The sequence below is a fragment of the Sipha flava genome, unplaced genomic scaffold (assembly GCF_003268045.1).
Source record: "Sipha flava isolate LNK unplaced genomic scaffold, YSA_version1 588_pilon_pilon, whole genome shotgun sequence".
In the NCBI taxonomy this organism is placed as follows: domain Eukaryota; kingdom Metazoa; phylum Arthropoda; class Insecta; order Hemiptera; family Aphididae; genus Sipha; species Sipha flava.
In genome coordinates, this window is record NW_020273567.1 from 123,028 (window position 1) to 139,687 (window position 16,660).

The window sequence follows — 16,660 nt, forward strand, 5'->3', positions numbered from 1 at the left end:
CAAATACGAAAATTAAGTTTGATAAGAATATTATTATTGATATATTGGTTAGTGGGGGTAATTATTATTGTTTATACTTCTATAGACTATTCTATGAAGCGTACAAAAATTAATTTGTAATCATTTATGGTGGATGCATTGTGTAATATTCATCATTTGGGCAAATTTTAATGGCTAAGAGTGGAATGAGTGTCAAATAAAAAAATTGCATACTTCATATAAAATAAAATAATGTAATTACTATATGTACACGTTTATAATCATAATTTGATAAAGTAAAAAAAAAAAATAAATATATTTTGATTGTTTAGTATTTGAATCACAGCACTATTACATGGCAACTCATAAATTGAGCTCACGTCTAAGGGACAATCATCACGTTTTCATCGTAGTCTTTTCCATCTAAAAAAAAAAAAATCTCAATGAACCCATCAGTATACATTTACTTCAAATACAGACACTCAACACTTACTTTTTATAAGAGCAACACAAAAGGCAAATAGCAAAGAACGATACGATTCCAATGAATATCGCAATACCTAACATCGATATCTGTACCCACGTAACAGCTGATTTCATTTGTCTCGGGGAACACCGCTAATCAAAATAATTATATTTTATGTTATTTTTTTTTATTAAGAATGCACATTTTTTTCAACCCTTACTTCGATATTTTTAACTTCATATTTTTTGTACACATTTTTCAACTCATGATTACTAGGGTCCTCGAGCAATGATATGGTATCTTTTGGATTGTAATTATTCGGACCGACTAGTTGAAAACACGAACCTGTGCTGCTAAAGTCCAAACTTCCGTCATTTTTCGAGTAAAACTGTGTATCGTATAAATTGAGGCTGGCTTGAGATATTCCCAATGACTTTTCAACGTCTTCTTTGAACATTTTAATATAATGACCGACTATGTTAGGCGGCCTTGTGAAAACGAATTTTAACAGTCCACGATCTTTGACGATGAAAATCTAAGAAAATTTAATAAAATATATAGTATGGAAAAAAAAAAGTTATGCCGTTAACATTCACAATGTTCAGTATTTCACCTACCTTGATTGTGGTATTAGAATGTCGACCGGGTATGTCACTGTTAACAGCGGCGACCATGATATTAAAGTGACCTTCTGAATAGGATACCATAGACGATGTAGTTCTAATCTGACCAGTCAACTGATCCAAAAAGAACGGCCAACTTTTTATCTCCTCCTGGCTGTCCGAGATATGAGCAAATGTAAGGTTTGTAATATGATACGTGATTTGTTCCGCTGAACTGTCGACATCGGTCGCTTGAATTGTAGCTACAAGCGTGTCAAGTGGAACGCTCACCCTGACGCCTAAACATTAACAACATTAGTTCAATGAAAACTGATAGCCGATAAACAACACCAAAATCGATCCGCTCACCCAATGTCATGTTTTCGTCGACGAATTTCGGTAGGTTATCGTCGATGTCAAGCACTTTGATCACCACTTGTCTTTCGCTGGGATCCTGTTTGTTATATGTTTTCTGTAAACTATAAGCTTTCGTTTTGTGTTTAAAACATTTTATTGTCAATATGTATTCCGATACAGATTCTCTGTCAATGTTCCCGTTGATTCGAATCTCAGCTATATTGTCCGAAACGTTGAGATAAAAAACATTACCTTCGTTGCCGTCTGAAAACAATGCACGAGTTATAGGAAATAAGTTATATTATTCGATATTATCAAATCACCATACCTGTAATAATGTAATCGATTAAAGCATTTTCTCCGATGTCTGGATCGTATGCTGTAAGGTAACCAACTAATGTATCACGAGGTGACTCTTCTTCGACTTCCATCATTAAAGGTTTTTCTTCCTAATTTTCAATACAGTTTTATATCAAACAAATCCGTAAGTGTTGTTGGAAAAACAAATTAACCTCATTAGTACTAACCACTGATCTATTGAACACTGGTTTATTGTCATCGACATCGGTTACGATAACGTTGAACATTTTAGTCGATTGTTGCGGTATATCACCCAAGTCTTTTGCTACCAAGACAAGACTATACTTTTCTTGTGATTCGCGATCTAAAATTGCCTTGGTAGTTATTAATCCAGTTTCTGAATCAATCGAAAAAACAGATGAGTCTTTTGTATCTTCTAAAAAGCTATAATGAATCGTTCCTTCCAAAGTATTGGGATCATCTGGATCGGTAGCCAACGCTCTGAACACTAATGACCCCATAGAAGCATTCTAAAAATAACACGATATCGTTGAAAAACATGACTTACAAAAACATAATATTAGAAATAGAATAAAAATACAATATGAATCTTTTTGTTTACCTCAGAGATATAAGCAATTTCGTCAGAAGTGGGATGTACGAACATTGGTACTCCGTCATTTTCAATTATATTACTAATATAGAGACTGAGCTTAACATCTGTAAACATTCCGGGTTCTCCGTTGTCTTCAGCTCTTATTTTCATTTCATAAGGGTCAGAACGACCTTTACCCGTTAGCCTTTTAGACGTCCTTATTTCTCCGTTTGTCGAACTTATGTACAGGAATCCTTTATGATTGATAAATTATATATGTTTAAATGTGTTGTTTAACTATACCGAATTATAATAAATACCTTTTAGTTGTTGTTCGTCAATGAGCTTATAATGCACTAGACCAGCAGATCCTTCGTCTGGATCGTGAGCCGATACGTTCAGCACACTTGTTTCGGGGATTACGTTCTCTAGCACTACTGCAATATAAATCGAAGAATCGAATTCTGGTGCATTATCGTTTATATCTTTCACATCAATCTGTACCTAATAACAAAATTATACCATTACATTTTCGACGCAAAGGTTTGTACAGCTATTAATATATTACTGGCACTGAAGAAATCTTTTGTTGAGGACCACCTTGCGGTGTGTCCGATGCAAATAAGGTTAGTTTCAAAAACGGAGTTTTTTCACGATCAATTGCACCGTTACCCGAAACTTTGATCTCACCACTTATAGGATCAACTGTGAACAAATTTGAATTCTCGCCTCCAAGATGATATCTAATCATACCATTTTGAGATGTTGGTAAGTCTTTGTCATTTGCTCTAGCTGATAGAACAACAGTTCCTTTTAGGCTTGACTCAACAAGGGACGTTCGATATATCTGAAATGATATTGGAGTATAATAACAAAATATACTGCACAAGGAATGGCATATACATTTTCTATAAATGAAAGTCGTGAAAACTTTTTGTGACTTTATATTTTTCTATAAGTTTTAATTTATATTTTACTTTTATTTGAAAAAAACGAATAAACAATTTAGTTAGATGAATACATCAATGTCATATTTCTGTCAATCAACTAATAGCTATATTTAACATGCACGTCAACTCGAGTAGACAAAGGTTTAAGAATTTCAGTATAAGAACATTTTATAATTAGTAAATCTCAAATTAAGTTTCTTAGAGTTCCACAGTTATCTTTGATTCTAATAATTAATATGTTTTAGTAATTACAGTTTGCAAAATACAATGACTATCATTTGAATTGCAAACGAGCTATTTTTAAGTGAATAAATATTTGAATAGAAAATATTAAATTATATAAATATAATTTTATAAAATGTAAATAAACGTAAAAATCAAACATGGAGAAGATTTAAAAAGATTATTCACGAAAAAATGGATATTTAACTTATAATAATAATCTGTTGCTTATAATGAGTTATAATTTTATACTAAAATTGAATGATAGAACAGTTCGAAACTAAATATGGTTTACTTTTTTTTAACAATAAATATATTTTTTAATTCATTTTGTAAACATTTCTAAAAAAGTTATAAGAAATAATTTAATTATTTTACTGCATTATTTTAAAAAATACCGATGAAATTCATCTCCAAAAACACAAGCACATAAATTATTTAAAATATTTTGACATTAAAAGATTATAATTATAAATAACATACTTATTTTTAATAATAATATTTTATTTAAGTCTCATACGTACTAAAGTTGTTTTAGTTGTATTTACAATAAAATTTTATTTTAATTTTATTTTATTTTTATTTTTAATTTTTATTATAAATATATATATAATTGTATTTACAATATTTAATATAACATTGTGAAAATAAACATGAAAACATAAACTATCATAATATTGTGAATTGGATTTGGTAACTAATAATAAAATTGTACTTAAAATGTTTTTTATTTGAAAATTATAAGACATAATTCAATTTAATGAGTATAATTTGTTTTTATCATCTACTACATATATTATATTAAGGAACTTAAATTTAAAACAACTATAACAAGTAAACATCTCACCACGATCTATGTCAGAATAATTAATTCCATGTCTTACAAACAATAACGATGGCAAAATGAAAATACTGTCTTACGTTTTAACCTATTCTCCTTTCCCCCGTACAAAACGTACATGAATAACACAACGTCTATACTATGAGTTGTAGAATGATCTTTTTGAAAAAATTAACGAATACACGTTGTGCGTGGGAAGTTTAGTTTTTTAGAACACGACGATTATCCACGATATTAATCATGTAAAAAAATACTTGAAACATTTCATGCATTTTTAAACTTATATGAACATGACATTTTCAATGCTTTAAAAATGTTTAGTAATACAATGTACCACAGGGAATAAAAAACTAAAATAAGTTTTCAAACTTACCGGATATTCAAACTCTGGGCTATTATCGTTGACGTCTTGAACTTCGATTACAATCGTTTTACTTGTAGACCGTTCACCGTCTTCCGTAGTGACTTTCACTTGGAACGTTAACGTCTGAAACGATAAAGGTGTAATTTATTACTTATGTGCGTTGGTGTAGAATTCTAAAAAAAAAACCTAATCTCTTAAGGTGTATTATAATATTATATCTAATCATCGAACTATAAAAAATTACAAAAATTCAAAAGTTACCGACTCATCTTGCTCGTCGATGACAAGAGAAATTCGCAGTAGTGCGATGATATGTATTATTCAGATGACAAGCGAATATGGTTCAAGAGTTGCTTAACGGATCGTGATTCTCGTGGTGGTGGTGGTGGTGGTGGTGGTCGTGTGTGTACGTGTATGTGTGTGTGCGAGTGTGTGCATGGGTGTGTTTTTACAAACACTAGGTAAACGCAAATAGTCGAAACGGATTTAACAGAAATGATTTGATTATTTTATTCCGCTCGTTAAAAACTTTAAATCACGTACTTTATTCTCTAGTGTTTCGTAATCCAATCGTTCTGTCAAGATAACTTTGCCGGCGTAGTCCATGGCGATTTGTCGTGGTACGGCCGTAACCGCCTTGAAGTCGTACAGTGACCCGTTAGTGAGCACGTCGATTGCTCTGAGTTGCACTAGCTCCGAGCCGATTGGAGACTCTTCGTCAACTTTTAGCACTAGGGTGGACGAGTCTTCGGACGACCATCCGCCGTTGGTGAACAACGGATTCTTATTTTTGAACGGTTTTACGAAGAACGTGATTTCGACTTGGTCGAATTGATCTTGAACATTTTCTACGGCGTTCATGTCCACGGCTCTGATCGTCAGCACAATCACCGAAGCCATTTGATGATTGAGCGATGAATTGACTTTGATCTCACCCGTATGCTTATTTATGCTATAAAACACCGAACAGACAATGTCAAAGGGTGACCAATGATGATGATATACGGACAGTTCTCAAAAAATTATTTTTATCGACGTTTACGGACAAGCTATAAATAAATTGTTCGTGGGCTCGGATAGTAAGAATGCAACTATTACTCAAATGTTCGTACCTAATAGAATAAATAATTATCATATATATTTTATGAATTATTGAAATAAATATCTGTTTGCTCATTACCGTCCAGTCATGTCGATTCATCATAATTTTTGGGATATAACTGTATAAACACAACTTTTCATATTTATTTTGAATCGAACGGTTCTTTACAGTTGTTACAGAACACATAAATGTTTATAGGTGCATGCATACAAAATGTGAATATATTTTTTTTTTTAATCAATTTTAAAATAATTCGATAAAAGAAGAAAACATAATTTTACATGGTATTCATAAATAATAAAGACTTTCTCTGTGTGCACATCGTTACATTTTTGTAAACAATATACATAAATACATTAAATAGATGTGTAGGATGATGCGAAGAAGTTAATTTGATGTGAAAATATATTTTTACACAATATCAATAACGGCAACACTATTCAAACTCATTTCAAAACAAACACGGATTACTATATACAGTATAACATCATATTAACGAATCTTTGAATAAAAATGTGACCAATTCAATATTTTTAATTACAGTGCATACAACGTAATTACCTAAATACTTCTTTGAAATTGTACGAGCTGGTATTTTTCAACTGCAATCCCGTCTTGTCGCTGGCTCTGATCGGTTCAACGATCGCGTACTTCACGGAGGCATTTTGATCTGGATCAACGGCGTTAACTTTGAACACGACCGTACCTACATCCGTCATCTCGGGCACGTACACAATGTAACTCGCATTGTCGTCGAACTTCGGCGGTTTGTCGTTCACGTCCGTCACGTTGATATACACGTCGGCGTGTGCTAACTCCCTGATGGGCAGCCCACTGTCCATCGCGATAGCAACCAAATGATAGCGAGATGTCGCAGCCGCGGAATCCAGGTCCAGGATTGCACGCTCCGACACGGATATGGCGCCGGTCTTCTTGTTGATGTGAAAGTTGTCGTTGCTGTTGACCATACTGTATTCGATCAGGTTGTCGGGCCCGTCCGGATCGGTGGCCCGGACTCTCAGGATTTCCGAGGCCCTTGGTGCGTTCTCCGGTATGGTCACCGAATACGTGAGGTTTTTGAATACCGGTCTTTGGTTCCCGGACACGCCAACCCTTACGAAGACGTTGACGTCCGAATGGAGCGACGGCGTTCCCAAGTCCGTCGCTCTTATTACCACCTCGTACTGGCCTCTGGATGTGTGACTCGAACTCACGGGGGACGCCAACGTTAACTCGCCGCTGTTCGGATTCACTAGCACGACGTCACGGTAGTTCGAACTGACTACCGAGTAGCGAATCATTGAGTTGAGCCCGCTATCCACGTCGGTCGCCTATAAAACAACGAAGAAGTAATTTTTTTTTTTATTATTATTATTTGCAACTTCTCGTTACCCAACTATCACACGAGGTGACAAATATCTTACCTGAACGAAGAATTTCGGCTGGAACTCGGTACCTCCTTCCCTTATGGTCCTCTTGTACTCCGGGAAATTGAACACCGGAGCATTATCGTTCACATCAACTATTTCGACCAAAATCACTACATGGGTCGAACGATTACCACCGTCTTTAGCTTCCATTGTTAGAGAGTATGAACTTTGCTGCTCGTAGTCAACCTCTAAAAAAAACATGTATTTACAAATCGATTAAGACTAGGGAGTCGAAACGGATTAAAACCCTGTTTTGAAAACATGGGTAACAGGGAATAATTATAAATCGGGTGCGAACAAATATGTGAACCATGGACGTATTTATGGGGGACGAGGGGGTATCATCGTCTCGACGGCATATTTTTTGGGATTAAGGGGTAGCAGAATTTTTTTGTAACCATAATCTATCATTCATTTTCATTCAAAACGTTTTAATATTTTAACATTTTGCATAGACTACATTGTGATTTTTATCTTTATGATAATATCATCAAAAGTTGACCGCGCAAAATCCATAGACAATAAATATAATCTTTCTTAAAAAATCATATAAAACGTATATTGCAGTTTAGTAGGTAGTAATAGATTTTTACCTGGGGCGTCAAAACTCTAAAAAAAAAATACGTCTCTGATGTGAATCTGGTTTTTATACGAAGCCCAAACCCAGAGAAAAATTAAACTCCGTTTCAACTCAAAAACTGAGATTCAAATTATTATCGAAATACAATTTAAAATGTTAAACCAGTACTAATCTGATACAAATAAATGATAAAACAAAGTGTTTATCTTTAACTTATTTTTGGAGAATGGAAATTAGAAATGAAACGTGTATTTTTATTTTTGTCCGTTGATGCTGACGAAGCCGGTAGGCAGTGATACTTAGAAAATGGTAAATTATCCAATAATTATTAAATATTCTACCCAGAAATCTTTTTTCGACAATAAATAAAATGTAATACATAAATACAATTTTTAATATTACACTGTTTTAACTTAAATCTTCTTAGGTGTATTATATTTTATAACGTTCTTATTATTTATATTTTACTTGTGTGTGTTTTCCAGTGCTTAAAATTCCTATTATTATTTGGCTACTGCAAACATAATTCCACTCACCAAAATATATTAAAACAATGGACCTAGTAGTGTGCATACCACGTATGAATAATTTTAGTTATTTTAGGTATTTTTCAATAATTAACTATATGAAATATAATTTTAGGCAATATTCTAGTCTAAGCAATACAGTTTGGTTAATGATAATACATCATACATCATTATGAATACTTCTTATTGAAATTATATTATTTTTTTCTTTGCATAAATGAAACTTCCTAGTGGTATTGTATAGAGTATTTACTAATACAATTACTTAATTTAATACTCATAAAATATTTTATCTGTTAATGTCACCCCTATAACAAAATATAATCTATATTAATTATATTATTCTTTTTTTATAGAGCTTTATATAGTTAGAGATTTAAAACAAAGTTGAAAATTAATAATTATTTAATCATTTAATAAATAGTATTATAATATTATAATCATAAAAGGGTCTATGACTAGGAAATTAATATTAAAAATGGTTTAATAAGTGATACTTATATAATTAAATGAAATTAATTAAAAACAAATGTTAATGCTAGTATTTTCTGCAAATGAAATAGTTTCTTAGTTTTCAGAGAAAACTCCTTGAAATTATTACTGCTTAACAACATTAAGGTGTTTCTTATCACGAGAATAAGAAAAAATTAAAGCCGTTAGCAGAATTCCGAGAAATTATAAAACCTGGTTTCAACTCGTTAACCGAAACTCGAGAAAAAATAAAACCAGGTTTTAACTCGTGAAAAGTCAACCTACTTTGACTCCCTGGTTAAGAACATCAACTGTGTTTGCACATCGCTTTATATTTTTAATCGTATTTTAATAAACTTAAAATCAGTAATAATCAACATCTAATTAAACGTTTGCTAATCTACAAGAAACATTATACTGACTTATGATTGCAGTAAACATTTTGGATTCAGGTAAATTACAATATCTATTATAGTATCTATTATTAAAAGTTGATTAAAACTTTATATTTTTTCATATACTATAGAAGTTTGTGTAGAGATATTTATTGAATTATTTTAAAAAAAAAATGTACACACATGTTATATTAATTTTTAAAAGCATATCAAAAACAAACTTTTTTCCCCGACTAAGTTTTACTCGTACATTTCTATTAGAATGCACATTTAAAGTACATTTATAAATAAATAAGTTAAATAAGTTGTTAGGGTAAAGTTACATCAGAGCCTTTGATGATGGTTGATAGAGATGAAATCAAAAAACAAAACATAAAATAAAATGTATGATATAAGATGCTCAAAATATGCCAAACTACTTACGTAAACTTACGTAATAGGTTATGAAACTATTAAAATCAGTGATTTATAAATTATTAACTATTATGATCATGGACGTTATTCTATTCATATTTCTCGTGGTAGAATCAATACTTGCATCTCAAAAAATATTTTTTTATTTAAATAGAAAAATATACCTTAAAATGCTATAATGAAGTTAAATTATTAGTATTATGAAAACATAACCGAGGTATTTGAGTGTTTTATAAATTAATTGTTACAATTATTATAAAAAAGTAAAATTATAAATTTGGATTACAATTATTTATAAATTATTTACCATTCTAAAATTAATAAAAGACATGATTTAGATCTGAAGTTTCTAAAACTATTATTTCCCGAAAAACAATAAGTCATTACATAAATTATTTTATTGATATCGGATTTACTTATGTATTATACAAGTATGTCACTAATTCTTTTTCTAATTTTTCAAAACAAGATTACAAACTTTTTATCATTTTTTTTAAAAGAATTGCGTTCAAGCAAACACATTTCCGAAAAATGATTTGGAAAGATTTTTGAACTATTAACTTTCAAATATAGGTAATTAGTAATTTTATCACTTAGCTAAAATTTCGATATTTTTTTTTTAAACTTAAACACGTAAGTAATTTTCGATGACATATTTATTACTAATTTTAGTTTTAAATAAATAAATGAACTTACTGCTTGTTAAATAAATGCCACCCAATTCAGGATCACTATTAAATTTGTCCATTCCGAAACCTTGTAAACTGTAGGTGATTTTAGAATTTATACCACTATCAATGTCAGTAGCCGTGAGATTTGCGATTTTTGATCCAGGTATTAAATTTTCAGGTATGGAGTACGCATAAGTCGATTGATCAAATTTCGGTAAATTGTCATTAGCATCTATTACATTTATTTTGACATGAGCTGCAGAAGCTTCTTTGAAACCTCCCTATAAAGATAAAAATTAAAAAATGAATGAATAATATACATTTTACTAATCTATACACTTTATATACGATATAGTAAACAAGTCAGCAAAATAAAATGTATACTTACGCTGATTGTGTCTTGATACATAGCTACGATATCGAATTCGATGTCAGTAATCCCTGCATCGTAATCGAACCCTTCGTTTTCAACCAGACGAATCAGGACGTTTGTCCTTCCCAAGGCTGTTTCGGGAATTATTTTAAACCAATTAGACACCCTAGAGTCAAAAGCTCTCATGGCTAAAACGTACCGGCCATTGTCTCCCAAATCCTTATCATTAACTATGATGTTCAAGCCTGGCAGAGGAGTTCCGATGCCTGGAGGAAATAAGCAAGATAAAATTAAAACTCTGTCAAACAACACATTCTAAATAGTTGGTAAAGGCGTTATGGGTAGAAAAAATGATATAATACGGCACTCGAGTCTTACTTATGTCCTCGGACACGGACGTAGTGAAACTGTTCTGGTTGAATTCGGGTTTCTCGTCGTCTACATCCTGAATGACCACAGTAACAATCTCGTAGCTAACATCGCCGGGCACCTCGTTGTTAATGAGTTCGGTGGCCTGAAAAACGAAGAACATTAGTCCGTGGAAATACGAAAAGAATTTTTTCGACGTGACTGAAATTGTTATATTTTAAACGTGTTTAGTCACCTTCAGTCGAAACGTATAGATTCCGCCTGCGTCGGCAACCACCCGGTCCTCGCGGTCGATCGGATTTTCGCTGGTAAACACGTACGCAGTGCCATTAGATTCATTCTTGATGGTGAAATACCCGAGTAAATCGTCATCCACGCTCAACACGACCGGCCTTTTAGATCCTGCATCTCCGTCCTCCGCCGTAACCTTTAGTACTCGCACCCCTGCCGGCGTGTTCTCGTCGATGACGATAGAGTACGGCGAGTTCGTGAACACCGGTCGTTCGTCCTGCACGTCCCTGACCACCACGGACACGTTGGCCGTCGACGAAAGCGCGTTCTTTACCGTTCCAACCCCACCATCTGACGCCCGCACTGTCAGTTTGTACGACGACACTGTGTCGAAATCCAGCGGTCGCGCCAACCGGATCGATCCCACGTACGTGCCGGAAGACACCTGAGAACAGAAGGGTTTTCAGACTCAACTCATAGTAACGCGGACCAACGATAATGCCGACCGTGGATACTGGTGGACAGGTAGAAAAAAAGGGAGATTGGCTTGGCTTTGACACATGACTACCGTTTGTAAACTGGTTAAAGGCGATCCATTGTGTCAATTAATTGCCTTAAGTCTTAGTATTTAAATGTTTATACCACGAAAGTGGACAATAAAGAAGTTAAACGCGGAGCATCCAAATTGGGTCCCAAGTACTAGGGTCTAATCGTAGGTAGTGAATAAGTTGGGTCCTGGATTTTTATAGCTACTACACTATTTGGGTTTTTATAGTTTTTTTTTCCATTAAAATATAAATTATTAGAATTTTGTTAGTAAAAATATTAAAAAAGTTAAAAATAAAGTATAAAAATACATATTATATTATATAATTATAGCCATATAGGTATATAAATAAATATTAAAAATGTTAAAATCATTATATAATATATATAAAAATTAAATATTTTTTAAAAATCAATTTTGTGTTCAACTGTACCATCTTTAAACTTATGAATTATAACTGGCGCCCCATGGTTTGTCAGCAATCAGTCCCTACATAACGACCTAAAAATTCAAACTCTTCCCGAATTAGCCTCTCAATGCTACAAAAAAGTACACTCAGCCACAACTAACCACCCAAACCCACTTATTTCCAACCTCCAATCCATATCAAACCCAATCAATTCATTACGTCGTTTGAAACGTCAATGGCCTAAAGATTTATTTAAAAACTAACTTAAGTCATGAGATTTGAAGTGGTGTCATTGGACACTCCCTTCTTTCAAACATACACGTCATTACCCACATTTATAAAAATTTACTTATTGTATTAATAACATATACAGATCGTAAATATTCTTTAAAAAATAAAAATAAAAGAAAATGTACCATTTACGTAAAATGTGTTGTTACATAAAAAATTTAAATTTTCAACTGTATAAAAAATAATTATATTATATTGATTATCAATAACTAATAAAAATTTTCTTGTTGGTTTTTGTATTTAATTCATCCAATACTTTGTGAACTTCGTCATAACTTTGTGGAATGTTTGGTAGAATATTTTTTCTCGCGTGATGAAGTGTAGTACCTATAAAAATCCAGGACCCAACTAGAGTAGTACCTAAAATAATTCGGGATCCAATTCGGATGCAGCCGTTAAACGAATTACAAATCGAACATGGTATTATAATATTTTTCAGACGAGTATATTTATACAATAAGAATCTTGTGTGGTGAACTGTTAAACGATTGGTTATCAAAATCGGGTATATTGATTATTAGCGACTCGATAACAATACCAATTCATTCAGTTAAAAGCTAACACAGAAGTCAATAAATTACAATAGAATTTCATTGGTTTAAACAATTTTTCTTTTTGCCTCCGTCGAAACAAATTCCTATAATCATGTAGAAGTTCTACCGGGAATTTGTCAAATATAATTTGTTTCAAAAAGGTCATTAGTGACCTTTGCAAATCCACTATGTTTATAGAAAACTCGTACTGTTCTAGCGCTACTCACTTTTTCGGTCAGCAGGTTGAATGTGACGCAGGGTTCGTTATTTTGGATGCACGTCATAACGATCTCACCGTTGAGTCCGACGTCTTTGTCCACGACGGTTATATTTCTGTAGATGATTGTGCCGACTGGCGTGTCTTCCGAAACGCTAAACGAATAAGGTCTCCCTAAGAACTCCGGCGGGTTGTCGTTGACGTCGATGACAGCTATCTCTCTTCTCAGCGACACCGTGTTCGTGTCGGAATCCCCGATTGGTTCATCTGCGAACAATCACTCGGGATGTTATCACTGCACCACTGCAACGCGCCATTAGTCACACGTGCTTACCGGTCACGCTGATGACCACCTCCAGCGAGTCCAATGTTTCCCGGTCCAAGCCCTTGACCAGTGTGACCACGCCGGTCGACCGGTCGACACTGAAATATTGGCCGCTAATGGTGTACGACACCCGGGAGCCATCCGGGTCGATCGCCAACAGCTTGTACACCGACTTGCCGACCGGCGTGTCTTCGGACACGGAAAACCGAGCCATGTCGCCTCCAGGCAGAAACTGCGGCGGCCGATTGTTGGAGGACAGCGCCCATCCCGACGGCGGTCCCGAGAAGACCAGGAACGATATGATTAGCAACAGCCAGCGGCCGTACGCCATCTGAAAAACAGACACGGCGCGTTCAGAATACGGTCACATCGGCCGTTATAACCGTTGCGCCGAACTGTCGGTCCGTGCGCGCAATCGCACCCAGCACATGGTCACAAAAATCCGGTTCCAGAACCAAACCGAAACCGGGTGAGCGGCGCACAGCTGTTTATGAAACACAACCGCGCCGACACACAATTACCACTACATACGCGACTGTACCGCATAATATCCCCTCTCCTACGGGAAAAAACCTAACATTGTGTGCACAAAGACACAATTTGTGTAGTATGTGAAAGCACTCAATACGTTCATCGGGGTCGTAAAAACAGAAGCTCATACAAACGCAATTATCGTAGAATCGAATTATACAAATTACTGAAATTTATATAGGTATACATATAATCTCGACGGTATATTTACGTCGATGTTCAAAAAGGTACAGACAGGGCCGGTGCAAAAAAAATCTGACGGGGGGGAGGGTGTCATACCAATTTTTTCGACTTCAAATACCATCTTTGCCGACTCGAAAAAAAATTTAAAGCCGGAGCAATAATAACGAATACAATTCTAAAATATTTTTTTCCTGTAAATCAAATACATGTTACGCATGTTATATATCCTGTACCGTACAGGCGCATCTACAACTACAAAATACGTCACGGCTACGAAGGTTAGTGCGCTCGCAAAGTACCTACCCCGATGCGAAAGTCTTGGGCCTCGGCGCAGGGGGAAGGAAACGCTCGGGCGATCGAAGTCAGACGCCGCGAGTCGAGCTAACGGGTGGCTGCAGGGCAAATAGTTTAAGACGGTTGCGTGTGCATGCGCACCTGGGAACCCGTGGCTCGCGGCGAAACGTATACACATGCCAGAGGTGGCCAAACGGCGTCGATAGCATTACGTCGATAGTAACTATACGTTTATTTTACTTTACAAGATTGTGCAATGTTGGCCGGTAGTGATACGTGTCGCGGTGAGACGACCGATATACCTGGACCTATTGTGTGCCGCAGCCCGATCATCCCGTTGCCCCTTCCAAAAGACGTGGACACCGCACACGCGTGTCTCGTCGCGAAATCGATTCCTAACAAGTGATAGCGAACATCGACATAAATAAATCGTCGGGGTCGTCTCAAAAATCGAATCAGAACCGTCGGCCCGCCGATCGTAACCGCACGGATAACCGTGATCGTCGTTCCCCGGACGAAAATAGAAGTGTATATCGGTGGACGTTCGCGATCCGACATCTCGGCGGGTTAACCTAACGTTGGACGGACGTCGCCGCCCGAAGTACACTCGACCCCGTGGTACGGTACAACAATAGCGTTACAGCGGCGCGCATACCTGCGCGACGGGACTAACCCGACCCCGTAGGACGTGGACGCGCGGCGTGCTTACCGGGCGCGGGATGTGCGCGTTACGTTTCGTGTCTACGGGCCCCGTTGGCCGGCGATTTCGGCGCGAAACCAGTTCCCCGCGGAGCGTGACGCGACAATAACATGACACACGCGCACAGTAAACGCACATACGCGGCGGCGCGAGCACAAACACCGGCGACGAGACGACTTCTCACGTACGGACGCTGACGGAGCGTCGCATCACGGACGACCTGAAGAACCCAGGTAAACCGAACCACTGAGGGGGTCACGGAGACGGTTGCTCGCCGGACGGACGGATCATGGTGGGCGACCGGTAACCGGGCGGACACCGGCGCGGGGTTACCGTGTAGAAGTGGAACAGGGGCGGGAGGGGGGACACGACGAGAACCGGTCGCGCGCCACTGAGCGGATCGATTCGGTACTACGGCGGGGCCGCGCAACGGTTGTGCATACCGAACGCGCGAGTCCCCGAGCCGAGCCCGACCGACCGCGGCTTCGGTCGCGTACGGATGCAGCAGGTAGAACACCATCAATCGCTACGTAATACCTGTAACCGCCGCCGCCGCCGCCGATTCGCACGGTCTTGCCGGTCGCCGATCGCGTCCGCGTACTCACGCCCGGATGTTAAGCCGTCGGCGTCCCTGAGCTCCGATCGTTGTCGTCTCGTCGTCCGTTTCGCGCGTTCTGTACGGACTCGCGTTTTCGATGGCTTCACCGGACGTGGACTACGAAAGATAAACCGCGGTCGTAAGATCATGCGAACCGCCTCCGATCGACAGACATGATACGACAACGTTTCGTACAAAAACCATAATCCGACGCGTGAAAAACAGCGAACAGCTTGAAAACCTTCGTTGAACATTTACGACAATCGCATTATCCGTCGCAGCGTACATTGTTGCACGGAACACACAGAATAAATCCAGCGAAACTCGGAAAAAAAAAACCCAATATTATTAACCGTACATAAATGTAAAAGATATTGTGCGTAACAACTACAACCCGAATGTACAATAATTATCGCTTTAAACATTTATAATAAATGCGACCGATCTCATTTTGTTCACATAAAATACGACGCTTAATAATATGTTTCGTTGTAGTGGACGTTTTGTAATTCCTCACGGCCGTCCGCCGTGTCCGGAAGAATACATTGTTCTACACGTTCCAAATGGTCACCGCATACGTCCCCACGCGTTTGTTATCAATTGTTGAACGACCGTAAAACCGGTTTTCTCCAAAAAAATATAAAAAAATAACAGACAAATGATAGAAATCAATAAGTACCAGTTTAGAGTCTTCGCGCGTAGGTCTATCGCGCCCCCGTCGTGGACGTTCGAGAAGGTCGTATTAAATATTGTACGCGCGACAATGCTGCGTGACCCGATTGTCCGATGACCA

At 36.6% G+C, this 16,660-nt stretch overlaps 1 protein-coding gene across 1 annotated transcript; it reads right to left on the reverse strand.

Annotated features, from left to right (window-relative positions):
• Window positions 1-227: 227 nt before the first annotated feature.
• On the reverse strand, window positions 228-15,653 carry LOC112691268 (cadherin-23). Its single transcript, XM_025565429.1, has 21 exons — window positions 15,279-15,653; window positions 13,571-13,892; window positions 13,247-13,503; window positions 11,244-11,684; window positions 11,018-11,153; window positions 10,655-10,905; window positions 10,292-10,547; window positions 7,203-7,396; window positions 6,340-7,109; window positions 5,220-5,628; window positions 4,686-4,799; window positions 2,868-3,146; window positions 2,620-2,803; window positions 2,327-2,553; window positions 1,932-2,234; window positions 1,733-1,853; window positions 1,417-1,668; window positions 1,063-1,346; window positions 666-980; window positions 473-597; window positions 228-402 (listed from the first exon to the last, which is right to left on the reverse strand). Exons 1-21 carry the CDS (start codon window positions 15,405-15,407, stop codon window positions 384-386), a joined length of 5,388 nt encoding a protein of 1,795 aa, XP_025421214.1. The 5' UTR covers window positions 15,408-15,653; the 3' UTR covers window positions 228-383.
• Window positions 15,654-16,660: the final 1,007 nt, after the last annotated feature.